This window comes from Branchiostoma belcheri, unplaced genomic scaffold (genome assembly GCF_001625305.1).
Source record: "Branchiostoma belcheri isolate BF01 breed outbred unplaced genomic scaffold, Haploidv18h27 scaffold77, whole genome shotgun sequence".
Classification (NCBI taxonomy): Eukaryota; Metazoa; Chordata; class Leptocardii; order Amphioxiformes; family Branchiostomatidae; genus Branchiostoma; species Branchiostoma belcheri.
In genome coordinates, this window is record NW_017804431.1 from 1,284,431 (window position 1) to 1,298,292 (window position 13,862).

Consider the following 13,862-nt stretch of genomic DNA (forward strand, 5'->3'; position numbering starts at 1 on the left):
ACTGTCATTGCTAAGTTGTACACTTGGGCGTTTTTAGTCTTTGACATATGGGTAGGAGTTTAAAGAAAGTGCAGATATGGCTGCACAAGTTTAAATTCTTGGCTCTCTGAAATTTTAATCAATAAAAAAAGTTATAAAAAAGACATCAAGAATGATGATTCCTTCTTTTTAAGATAATTGAAGACAACTCACTGTACATGCATGTGTATATACTACATGAGTCTGACTATACGTACATGTACATGACTTGTTTTATTTATAATTCACTCTCTGAAACAGTATGCACTTAGTCTACGTCATACAAAATCAACTTTTAGTAACTGTTACAAATGCAATGAATTCCACAAGTTTTTTTCTTTTCCTTCCAAAGTTATGGTTATCACAAAGTCCGGGCCCCCATCAGCCGTGGAAGTGTTGTAGGTTAATGTTATTTCCCTGAATTACGACAAACCAACCCCCTTTCTACATCCGGCTGCACCCTCAAAACCCTTCCTTCAGCGGATGTGACTTAAAGACACCGTAAATTCTCAACGAAACACAACACAGGTAAAGCCAGTTGTGTAACAGGCTGAAGAAAAGCTCTAAACGGGAACTATGCGGCCCCAGATGTCTTACTGAGGGATGACTGCGTGTGCAAGATGTCAGTTAGCTCGGGGAATGAATCCCTTCTACATGTACTGTAACAATATAAAACACAACATAACAGACAGGAGTAAAAAGTCTTGGTCCTCAGGAATTCTGATCCTGGTTAAGATATGAACCTGTCTGCTGCTATCATGTCAGCTGTCTTTTTGACTTATCTTGGAAAGATTTAGCACCTTTGATGTCTATGAATTTCTCACACCCCTTTCAACTAGGGGCTAGGAAAGCTGAGCAACCAAAATTTGGTGAAGATGGAAGAACAGATTTTCTGGATGAAGAATATTAATTTTCTAAGTTTTGTGTGTTATTATTTTTTTACCACCTTTCGATGTCTATGAATTCCTCACAGCCCTTTCGACTAGAAGCTGCCACCAAAATTTGGCAGTTTGCTTACGATGGAAAAACAGATTTCAGAGAGTCTAAGTTTTCTGTGCTTTAATTTGATTCAGCATCTTTTGATGTCAAGACAAGTATATATACAATTCAATTGTTTAATACAGGATGGTCAAACCGCATAAGAAAGATAAATTTTTCAATATCAGTCAAGTATTGGAAGTATGGGAACATACTTGTTATATGATTTTCTATCATTACTATTAAACTACAATCAACGACAAGTGGACTAAGTCTTCATCTTCTTTGTTTGAGCTATATTCCAGAACAAAAGAATTTCTAATCACCCGATTCTCTCCACAACAAGGCGAGATGATTAAACTGCGAACGATGACACAACGTCTGATTTCTGTCGCTCCAATTTTACCCAAACAGCAACAACACAGACCCCAGTAACCGCGGAGTGACAGGCCTCCTGCGCTGTGTTATTTCTGTAACCGATCGACCTTTTGTTTCCAAGCGCGCGTCGACAACCCGCTCTCAAACTTCAATCGCTTTTCAACCGAATTAATTGGCGGGCTCGTTTCTCTGATGTGGGCGGTGAAATTAAACAAATGGCCCCCTTTGTCACGAGCACGTCAAATAAACGTTCCTGGGAACGACAGCTTCGGCCTCGAGGGCTGATCGAGCATTGTGGTGACAAAGTCCAGACCAAAGTCTTCGACTGGTGTCAATCATGTACATTTGTAGTGTAACATGTGGGTTACTGGTGCGTGTGGTGTTGCACAAGTGCCACCTAGTGAGGTGTATCGGTACTGCAGGGTAGTTTTGGATACTAGACAACATTTCGTCACAATTTTGCTTCCTAATAGAATAACTTTGGTAGCATGCAGTTTCAAGAAGACAGATTCAAGCTTTCCTCCCAGCCCCCTGTTTTCATCTTGCAAGATAAAACAGTTCTCTTACTGAATTTTGCTAAGAAATTCTGAGAACTGAACTGCTTGGAGCTAAATCAATCAATCAAAAATGGTTTATTGCTTAAATTATGAACATTGCAGCAGAAAGCTGAATTGCATTCACAGGTTCACATTCATTTTTAAAAACGTTAACAACTACATTGTACACAGTAGAGTTACATGTAAAAATATTTACACAGTATTACATACATTTAGCGCATGTATGTATGTTTAAATTGGCAAGGAATGAGGTGAAATCTCAAAAATGTGCTCCTCTCTGTCATCAATGGTGTCTTATCACCTGAGCTGAGATACCTGTCCAAACCAGGTGTGACTGAGGTGTGCTAGGGCCACACCAATTCAATTTGTTGGTTCTCGGATTGTTTCATAAAAAATATGAAAGGACAGGGCGAGAAAAAAATAATCCTAGGCATCCTTACATAGCCACAAATGTTACAATAGGAGCCATGAAGTCAACACAAAAGGCTGGGTTAATATTTACTGTTACAATGAATTTTGAGCTTTTAATCAAACCACTATATTGAAAGATGGAACAACTGTAGCAAGTAGGAAGAAAAGAACTTTCCTCAACTGTCGGGGGCAAAATATAAGCATTTTTTTACTTGATTCCGAACCAAAATCTTTTTTTTTTTTTGCAAATCAGAAAAAATGAAGAGGCAAATCTGAGAACCAAGAAATTAAATTGATGTGGCCTTCGGGTGCGACCAGTTTGCTGGAATGTGGACCACATAACAACAAACACACCAACCACTGGACACAACTATGTCTGGACTCCCAGATCACAATAGGGGAGGGAACCTTCCCACTTCCGGGCTTCGAACCCACAACCAACAAACATACCGACTAATTAACATTCAAAGAGCCCACCGCACCTATTTTTTTTTAACGAAGTGGTTCGATGAAAGGCCTATAAACTTCTCGGCACCGAACGAGAAAGATGAGAGAAACATGACTATGTCAAGAGATGGCGGTAAACGTTTGATTTGAAAGCCTGTAGATTGTGTCATGTAGGTTGGTGGGAAACACTTGTCAGAAAATTGAAAAGAGTTGAAAAGAGTAGGGGACCTTCCCGGTATGCATGGTTCAAACCTTACAGTCCGGTTTTACGCAGCTTGTACTTGCATGTACAAAACTGGTGTGCATGTATAAAAGCTGTTTACCGGTTATGCGACACAAACAAAACAAAACAAACATATACCGACCAATTAAAATGGCAAAACCTTTCAGGGTCTGAAAATGATTCCGTTTTTCTTGACTGATTGAAAAATGACTTCTGTTATTCTTGTCAAATCAAGCAAAAAAGCCATATTGCACACACAGTCTATTGACTATAATTGAGGAAGACTAGTCACTGGTTGAAAGCTCTAGGTGAGAGAACGTCTTTGTGTTGGATCAAAAGTTTTAACTTTAAACTCACAGAGTGTAACATAAGAAACATGCTGGCCTCTCTTCTGATCTTTCAAACATTGAAAAGGTCTCCACATCACCCGTGTGTTACATGTATGCGGGTAACATTTGCAACAATTTGTCGCCAACATTCCTGCCACAATTGTGGCGAGTCGAGAATACTAAAACTGCCACCTCCGCGACCCCAACTCTTCAGCGAGCGCTACACAAGAGCTGAACATTCTTCTGAGTCCATCAAAATTCCTGGCAACTTGAAGCCCAGCTGGGTTCAACAACGATCATGTAACACGGATGGGAAAATCTGAAGTTCAGGAGGTGACGAAACACTGAAAATCTTGGAATAACTGCGCTGGTTTTATTTTCCCAGTTTTGCAGTGCCACTCAACCGTGAAATCATGACACCACAAATGAGTACAATGTTGAACTTTATTCCAACACACAAGGATAAAATTTTCAGCAACCACTGTCGCCATTGTGGAAAATTTGATCCTTGTGTAGTGTAATATGTACCATTGTGTTGAATAAAATAAAGTTCAGCATTGTACGACTCTATGTGATATATACCAACACAGATGAACTTCCATAACCACAAATACTATACAATGTGTTCTGTGCATCAGCACTGTCTTGAAAAAGGTGTCTTAACTCAGTTGTATTCTAAATTAACGTAACCAAGAAACTTGGTGCATCAACTACATGTAACTCTTACACTGGGTAGGTTTAAGCAATATTTAATACCTTATTTTAATGGTACTGCTCAGTGCAAAGCAAAGTGAACACTTTTGAACACTGAGCTAGATGGTACAACAGGGATGGTTGTGAATGTTAGTTTTGAAACCCTGAGGATTGTATTCAGAAGGAAAAATAATATGCAAAACATAACATACATTGACAACAATGGCAAAATAATGTAACACACAACTTATTGGTATGGCGGCTTTGAAAAGGTGTTTCATGTCAGAAACACCTGTTTCGCCATGCCATCCACAGTGCATCTTGTACGTGGTAAAACTTAATAAATAAATAAATAAATAAAACTTAGGGTTAAAGGTCACTTACCGTCGTCGCTGAAAGCGTTGTTGTACACCCCTCCTGAGTCGCTCTGACCCCTGACCCTTGACCCTGCGGTGTCCCCGTCGCCCTGGTAACCACGGTTGTCGACGCCCGCTGCGCCCAGGCTGCCGCGGACGGACGTTCGCTTGAACCTCTCCAGGAAGTCCAGCGAGTAGCGGAAGGTCGGGCGGTTCGACGCGTTCTTACTCCAACACCGCAGCATCAACTGGTGGCTGGATGGAACACACAAGCAAACAAATTTATTCATTTATTCATTCATAGATGGCAGACTTCACCCCTTTCTTAGCCATACTATTCATTCTTTGGATGGGTTTTAACACTGGAGCATCAACTGGTGGCTGGAACAAACAAACAGATTCATGTGTTCGTTCTTTGGATGTGTTTTTACTCCAGCACTGGAGCATCAACTGGTGACTGGAACAAACAAATTCATTCATTCGTTCGTTCATTCATTTGTTCATTCATTCATTCGTTCGTTTGTTTGTTCGTTCATTCATTCATTCTTTGGATGGGTTTTTACTCCAACACCGCAGCATCAACTGGTGACTGCAACACACAAACAAAATTTTGTTCGCTCATTCGTTCTTTGGACGGGTTCTTTCTCCAACAGCGTAGCATCAACTGGTAGCTGGAACAGACAAATTCGTTCACTCGTTTGTTCGTTCATTTGTTTGTTCATTCATTCATTCATTCTTTGGATGGGTTTTTACTCCAACAGCGCAGCATCAACAGTTACTAGTGGCTGGAACAGACAAATTCGTTCATTTATTCATTCATTCATTAATTTTGTTCTTTGGATGGGTTTTTACTCCAACACCGGAGCATCAACTGGTGGCTGGAACAAACAAAGAAACAAAACAAATTTGTTCATTCATTCATTCAGTCACCATGAAACATGGCAATTAGAGATGGCAGACTTCACCCCCTTTGCCATACTCTTGGCAATCACTCGTGATCTTTATTTGTAATCAGATACAGAGTCATGTACAGATACATAGTCATGCACAGATACAGATTCATGTACAGATATACAGACTTTCCGAGTATGATGACCGTGTCAGCCCCTGCACCTGAGTGAGGGTCACAGTTGACACGGTAGCCTTCGCATGAATTTGTTTAAGGTGGATAACAGGTTGCGAATCTGAGACCCACACACTTGGGCATCCGTCTTCCCCAGCGGATCCATCGAGGGAGACGTGCTGGTTCCGGTTCGGGTGCTTGCAGCGAGCTGCCGGATGACTTGGTTACGCTCAAGTTCCGCCTTGATCACGCCAGCCCGCCTGGCGCTGCTCTCGTCCGCCAGCTGAAGACAACTGCCGTTGGAGACTTGACCCTCTAATTGAGGGGGGATACGTGTAAAGTGCCTTTCCCAAGGGCACAACGTCGGTGCGCATGTTCGGACATGCCCCCGTGCTCCGACCCAGGTTCGAACCCGGGGCTCCTTGTTGAGCGCCGAACGCTCTATCCACTACGCCACACGACGCCACACTAGATTGCCATACTAGATTGTACTTATTCTTTGGGTTGGTTTTTAATGCAACATAGTCACATGTCCACAGCACTTGGGTCATTAAGCTGATGAAGACTGAGCGATTCAGTCGAAAATTTCTGGTTTGTTTTTGAGTTTGAGAACAGTTTAATTTTCTTCATCGTCTTGTATCTTGTTTTCTGCTACCCCCAAGTTCATGTCAGTTACCATTAATTTACTAGAAGTTCAGAATCAAGGATTCTGCTACTGCACATTGAAACCTATACAACCCCTGATTTCTTGGAACATTGAGGGACGAGTGTGTAAAAGATTATCATGTTTAACGTTTTACTATGAGTGTGTAAAAGCTTTCTTCCCAAATGGACCGCTGTAGCGGCAAAATGCACCAGACACACGATATATCACATTTCCTCCCCTCTCGCACTTCCAATGCCAAAGTCCCCGAAGCATTAGACCAAAGTTGGGGATAAAATTTCTCATTTCGCATTAACGGCTTTTAATAATCATACTCGCCATGTACAAGGTACTCATTAAAAGGCTTTTAAGCCATGTACTTGGGATCAATTTCATCGCACGTTTGGCAACGGTAACTTTATCGTAGTCGTGAACTTGTAATGATGGTAGGCCAAAGTCGCAGCGCATAAGACCAAAGTCGGGGATAAAATTTCTCCTTTCGCATTAACGGCTTTTAATAAAAAGCACCCAGGTGTTACCCTTTGTAGCAGTTCAGTCGTTAAAAGGCTTTTAAGCCGTGTACTTGGGATTAATTTTCATTGCACGTTTGGCATCGGTAACTTTATCGCAGCTTTGAACTTGTAATGATGGTATGCTGATGGTGAGAGAGTGCAGGAGAGGCACCTAGCAGATTGAAAACAAACTGCATGTTACATCACAACCCAACCCACAGGTCAAGTTTGTACTTTGTAAATTATAACACAATGACTGGTTCTGATTCCTACGGCACCTAGCCTCAGTAGGAATTACAATGTAGAACTTACTGTTGCCCTGAAGTACATATGTAGGTGATAGACGGTAACCCATACGTTAGATGTGACAACCCATTTGGTACTTGAATAAAGAACCTTGTTTCATGTAGGAACATGGCGAACAAAACGATACAGTCGACAAGTACTAGTACAAGTAGTTATTTTCATTAATCATAGTACAGAAAGAAAGATGACAGGCCAAGAAGACAGAGTGTTAGCTGGTTTGCTTTGTTGCCTATAAGGAAGAATGTGCCCTACTAATAAAATAGCATTATCAGCACTAAGGACAGCACCTGTAACACTAATCACACTCGCCATGTCATCATCATCATCATTCATCCTCCAAAGAGATGGAGCAGACAAAGTTTGATCTCCAGAACTGCTTGTCGTTCATTGCTGAAATACGTTCCTGCCCTCTAAGCCTGTTTCAGTTTCTTAAGTGTAATGATGTTTGGACGTCCAATCCTTCTCTTCGTGTCAGGGTTCAAAAGTAGAAGCCTACTGGCCTTTTTTTTGCTACGTTCAACATAACCGGCCAGGCTTAGTTGTCAACATTTAGCTACTGTTACAGTAGTGACAATGGTAACCGTCTGTATAACTGTTTGTTAATGTACAAATATTAAGGTACTCACATGTCATCTGGGCAGTTGTAGGGTTTGTCGAGCCGGCCGCCGCTGCGTACAAAGTGCATGACCTCCAGGTTGGTCCTGGCGGGGTATGGCTGGTTTCCCATGGTCATGATCTCCCATAGCAGGACACCAAACGACCTGCATGGAGACAGTAAGAAAATCTTTAAGTTACTAAACCTAGCCCTATGTAGCCCTAACCCTAACTCTAACCCTAGCCCTAGGCCTAACCCTAGCCCTAAACCCTAACTCTATCCCTAGCCCTAACCCTAACCTTAATGCTAGCCCTAACCCTAACCCTAGCGCTAGCCCTAACCCTAACCTTAACCCTAACCCTAACCCTAGCCCTAGCCCTAGCCCTACCTCTAGCACCAACCCTAACTCTAACCCTAGCCCTAACCCTAGCCCTAACATGAACTCTAGCCTTGTATGGCGGGTCATTCTAATGGCCAAGTGTGAGTGGATCACACCATACAGTCTGGTCTTACGCAGCTTGTACCTACTACAAACAAAACTGGTGTACTATATACATGTATGCCTAATGGCTCTTTCCCGGTTATGCAAAACAAACAAACGAACGCAAACTAACCAGACATCAGACTGGCTGGTAAAGACTCCGTCCACGAGGCTCTCGGGTGACATCCAGCGAACGGGAAGCAGCCCCTCCCCCTCCTTACGATAGTAGTCGTTCCGGTAGATGTCTCTCGCCAGACCGAAGTCTCCAATCTTCACCGTACGCTTGTTGTTCTGCGTGTCCACCAGGCAGTTACGGGCGGCCAGATCTCTGTAGAATATGAATTGGGTCAGTGAATGTGGATTATGAATTATTGGGTCGGTGAATGAGGAGACTTTTTTACACAACCAAAAAGTTTATTCAGCCGACGTTTCGGTGACCGTCTGTCACCTTCCTCAGGGCAGTTCTGACTGGTTCACATTGTGCAGCACAGGTGTCGCTGTAATAGATGCATTCCCAGACACAAAATATTTATATATCTACACAGTTACTGGGAACTGTATCTACATGTACAATGTTATACAAATGTACAGCGGTGTGCTATATAGATAATGTAAAATTTTGTAGACTGAGATGCTCTCATAGTAAGAAATATTAGCTGATTTTGGGTTGACAACACTGGCACTGGTTTCATACTCTTCCCTTTGTTGTTGTATGACAATAAGGAATGGCCCCAAATGCACCCATTACCACTTAAGGTTTACAGAGCAACATCAAAGTGTCTCACCTGTGTACGAAGTGCATCTCCTCCAAGTACTTGCAGCCTCGTGTCACATCCAGACAGATGTCAATCAAATCCATCAGGTCCAGCTGGGACGGCCGCAGCTGAGGAAAACATCGGAGTAACAACGTCAAATCTGGGGCCTCGAAACTACAAAATCTACTGCAGGTCAGATACATGGAGATTAAACATGCGCTTTTTAATGTCAAGGCTGCAGGGCTGCGGCCGTCACCTCACGTACATGGGGTCAAACGAAAAACATAAGGCAAACAAAGCCGTAAACTCGACTGAAATGTCAGATGAGACACGTTCTGCCTCAGGTGATACAGGTAGAGCGACCTCACGTGGGAGCACCATGTGCCCTCTATCTATTCTAAACTTAGAGAATTGGAGCTTCAATTTTTCATATCTCCTGCAAAATATTGTCAAACCATGCCAACCGACCATGTTATAAACTGACCTGAGGACAGAAATGTACTTCAGAAGACACAGTTTGGCCTCAGGTAGGCCGCCATTGCCTCCTGTCGGGTCAAACGAAAAACTTGACTGACGACATAAAAGGTGCCTGGGGGCATGCTCTTCAACCAGGTAGGTTGGCACTTGAACAGTTTGTCTGCTGAGAGGAGGTCTTGTGCGATAGTCCTTAAAGATTTTCCACAAGGTTTCTCGAAGATGTCGACCCAAAAGGTGTTCCCAAATGGCGAGGCAGTTCCGGAAGGTTCTGTAGGTCGCCATGGAAACCGGCATACCTTAGGAATCGTCCTGGCGCTGTCAGGACTCGCGGCCGTGGTGAGTGTCGTAGCCCTGCTGTTCATGGTGCAAGAGATGGCCTCCATGCGAGAAGAACTACAAAGCCTGAAGAATCAGGTGCTTCTGATGCAGTTCAAGCAAGAGAAGGAGGCTATGGACAAAGTAAGGATGATTTTGTTGCTTTAGATCAGGCTTGTACATGTACTTTTAGAGGAGGTTGGATGATTTTGTCCCTTTCCGTCTTGATTTGAAAACTGTTAACTGACTCAGCATTCACCACGTTCTCTTGTTGTCTGCTGGTTTCTAGTCTCGAAGAAGCTTTCCGGATTGACCCTTTCCTTATGTATGATGACAGCTAGTTTAGATCCATGGGTGGGGTTACTGATCACAGATACTGTGAATCTTAAAATGATCGTGGTGGTTTTATTTTCGTGGTAATATCCTTGCCTAACGCCAAAATTTATCCCCAGCGAACATAAATGAACTTACAGTATTTAATGCACTACATGAAATAATGAATTTCCGGGTATTTTCGTCCCAGTGCACACGTCCCTGAAATCTGACATGTGCAGGGATTTCCAGGCCCCGTGTGTGTGGGCCGGGACATGCACAGAAATCTCTGCACACGTGCCAACTACATGTATGTAGCCTCCTTCGCAGAATTTTAGGGTGCGACGTTATTTTTTTTTTGTGAGCGATGCGACCAAGTGTGGCAGAAATGTGCAATAAAGGTCTTCATTCATTCGTTAACGTGAAGATCGAAGCTTGGTCATAATATGGTCTTGCACTAACTTTATACATACTTGAATCAAGTTCCTTAAGTTTGTACAACGTAGGTGGACCCTCAGACGAAGCTTTCTGCATTTTTGTTCTTAACTGACTAGTTGTATTTACTGTACAGTTACAGTAACAGAAAGATAATTATCTTGAATGTTAACAGTCCGCTGCACCACTCCGCCCTCAGGGCCAGACTGGATACGTGCGCTCAACTGAAGACCAGTGGCCTGATAACAGTGCCACCTTTCAGCAAAATGCGGAGGTGCACCGCAGATCCAAGAGGGAAACTGTTGAATCTGGTAAAAAGTTTGTTTGTAGGTCTGTCTGTTGGTTTTGTTGTGTGTGTGTGTATTACATGTACATGTAATTTTGTGTGCATACACTATGCATCCAAAATCACAACAATCCATCAACCAGTTATCCTAATTCCAAAAAAAATCCCCTTGCAGATCAAGCTGCTAGAGTGTGACTTCACGTCAATCACGAGATATCACACACAATACACACTGACACACACAGACACACACACACTCATACACACAACACATACACACACACTCACACAAACACACACACTCGGACTCACACACACACATACACACACACACACACACACACACACATATTACCTTCCCAAAAACATATTAACCTTTGTCGCAAAGGTAATTAATGAATGTCTGCCAAACCAACAGGATGTCTGTCTGGGAGGGATGGGAGAGATGGTCTGCAGGGAATACAGGGCCCAGTCGGAATGCAAGGTCCAGCCGGAATACAAGGACCTGCCGGAATACAGGGGAGGGATGGAAGAGACGGTCTACAGGGCCCAGCCGGACCTCCTGGACCCCCCGGTCAGGTAAAGTTACAATCAGCAGGGTGGTAAAGTTTTACATGTACCTGTCCTGATGTGAACAACTCTTTAACTGATGCCTTACAACTTTTTTCTAACATAATATTTGCCGCCTTTCTTTACAGTGTTGGTGTCCAACAGGTGCATCCTCACCCAATCCCCCACAGGCCACAACTCCTGCAGTCACGACTCCTGAACCTGCAGCCAAACCTCCTGAAGCTACAACTATTCCAACTCCTGAAGCCAACCCTCAAGAAGCCAACCCTCAAGAAGCAAACCCTCAAGAGGCCAACCCTCAAGAAGCCAGCCCTCAAGAAGCCAACCCTCCTGAAGCCACAACTCCTCCAGACACAACTCCTCCAGACACAACTCCTCCAGACACAACTCCTCCAGACACAACTCCTCCAGACACAACTGTAGCCACAACTCCAGAAGCCACAATATGTACAGAAGATTTTTTTGAATATCAGCCTGTTTCACCATTTGCACCATATCCTGCAGGTCAGTTGGAATGTCTGAGTTTCTCATGGTTCTGGTGCTACATGTACGGGACTTACAGCGACACAGTCATAAAGTTTCTATCATGGTGACTACAAATTGTGACACATTCCATTTATAAATTCCATGCCAGCATATGGAATTGCACTTGTCCTGTGTTGTGTTGTATGTACCAGTGGCAGCCGCCACCAGCCTTCAGGCTGCCTGGCTCCCACTTGTAATGCGTTGTGGCATCACCAATAAATGAATATCAAATATAAATATGAGAAATGTGGACAGGTGGATTTGCTAGAATTGACTCCATGCCGTTACTGTTCACCAGAGGCAGACTGTGCTGCGTATAAAGCCGCCGGATACACAACCAGTGGAGTCTACACACTTGGCTCACCCCTGTTCGGTGTAGAGGTCTACTGTGACATGGATACAGCAGGTACATGTAGATATTGTCTCTAGGCACATAGGGGTCCATAACGTATACAGGTGTGCCTAAAATACACACCTGTTTAACCTTTAGCACATTGTTTGGCTACCAATTCTCTATTTGTTATGGGGTTAGGCAGCAGTTAGGCAAGTTGACCCAAACAGCATCACACAAGGCATGTTGTGCACACCACTTAGCAATAGACTGGTCCCACTCCCCTGCCCAAGGTGGCCAGAACTTGGGAAGCTAAAGCATAGAAAATTTGCCTCATGATCATTAGTCTCTTATTCGTAAAACCACTATTTTGATTGTCAACTCTTTCATACTTTTATTACAAGCCTACAAAAGAGTAATGAGTGTTTTCCCACAGGAGGAGGATGGACCGTCATCCAGTGGAGAATGGACGGGTTGGTTCCCTTCAACCGGACCTGGGAGGAGTACCAGTGTGGGTTTGGCAACATCGCCGGGGAATACTGGCTTGGGAATGAGAACATCCACCTCCTGACTGCTCAGAAGAACTATAACCTGCGAATCGACATGATGGACTGGAATGGAGCAATAGCCTACGCCAATTACAGCACATTTAGGTAGGTGGTCCTCCATCTAGTGATAATTCTAAGCAGACATCACAGTTTGCAGTACTGACTTGGGTAAATATGAGACGGAGATATGAGATCTCTGACCTCCTTTGTTTTACAAGCAGGTCAGAATTATGAATATTAAATAATGCAGTTTGTTGTCAATAACTAATACTATTGTGGTCTAATGTTCCCATCCAGGGTGTCCGGAGAGTCGGACCAGTACCGGCTGACCATATCCGGGTATTCAGGCGACGCAGGAGACGGCATGGCGCTCAACAACGGGATGATGTTCTCCACTGTGGACAGGGACAACGATGTTGACACCTTCGTCTCCTGTTCTCAAGAGGGCGGACAGGCCGGCTGGTGGTATAGGGACTGCACCTACTCCAACCTCAACGGCCGCTACCTGGGCAACTGTGTGAACACCTGTGCAGACATGGCAGGTGTGGTGTGGACCAACTGGAGAGGCCTGTATTACTCCCTGAAGTCTGTGTCTATGAAAATCAAGCCTTAGCCTTGACTATGGCATTATTTTGCACCCAGTTATCTACAATTTACAAAATTATCAATCCTACATAGTTTGAAATGTTGACAAGTAACACTATTGTTTCAATGTGTGTTACAAACTTACACCAGAATGAGTCAATTTAAAAGTATCAGTTAGGCAGACATATATGTTAACTTGGAGAAGTGCTCAGATATAATTGTTATGGAGCAAACTGTTAAATATCAGTGTTGGATACAAGTGACAGTACTTGTAGAATATCTAGCTACTGTATGATTTAAAACAAGTGCTTCTGCAAAAGCTGACCATTTTCGCCGCTTACAGGCTTACAGTTTTTACGAACATTTTCCCCATCCTATCATTTCAATTTACCTAAGTTATATAAATGGTTCTAGTTCTCATCAACATTGTATATAATGAGAGAACATGCACTTCTATATTTCAACTCTTTAAGTTTAAAACATTACAAAAATCAAGTATATAACAGTTTATAACCTGTTTTCTCTCTTTTAAGAGTCTTTTTAACAGAATAAAAAAATGAGACACAAAAGTACATTTTAACTTAAATTATAAGTAACGTTAATATATATATATATAATTTTATTCAAAATCTCTTCTATGGCTTTGTCCCCAACATCTAAGTTTACAAACCTCGTGACATTCAACCAGGGCTTTAGCCAGCGCCCGTTTTACCGTCAATTGACGGTATTTTTT

At 43.0% G+C, this 13,862-nt stretch overlaps 1 protein-coding gene across 4 annotated transcripts in view; it reads right to left on the reverse strand.

The window, feature by feature from the left end:
• The window catches only part of LOC109485617 (proto-oncogene tyrosine-protein kinase ROS-like), a 48,905-nt gene that overhangs the window by 14,931 nt on the left and 20,112 nt on the right, over positions 1-13,862 (reverse strand). For all 4 annotated transcript variants that reach the window (XM_019789305.1, XM_019789304.1, XM_019789306.1 and 1 more), the window contains 4 exons: positions 8,776-8,873; positions 8,124-8,318; positions 7,541-7,675; positions 4,419-4,645 (listed from right to left, as the gene is read on the reverse strand). In XM_019789305.1, the coding sequence (XP_019644864.1) occupies positions 4,419-4,645; positions 7,541-7,675; positions 8,124-8,318; positions 8,776-8,873 (655 nt within the window). The remainder of the gene's footprint in view (positions 1-4,418; positions 4,646-7,540; positions 7,676-8,123; positions 8,319-8,775; positions 8,874-13,862) is intronic.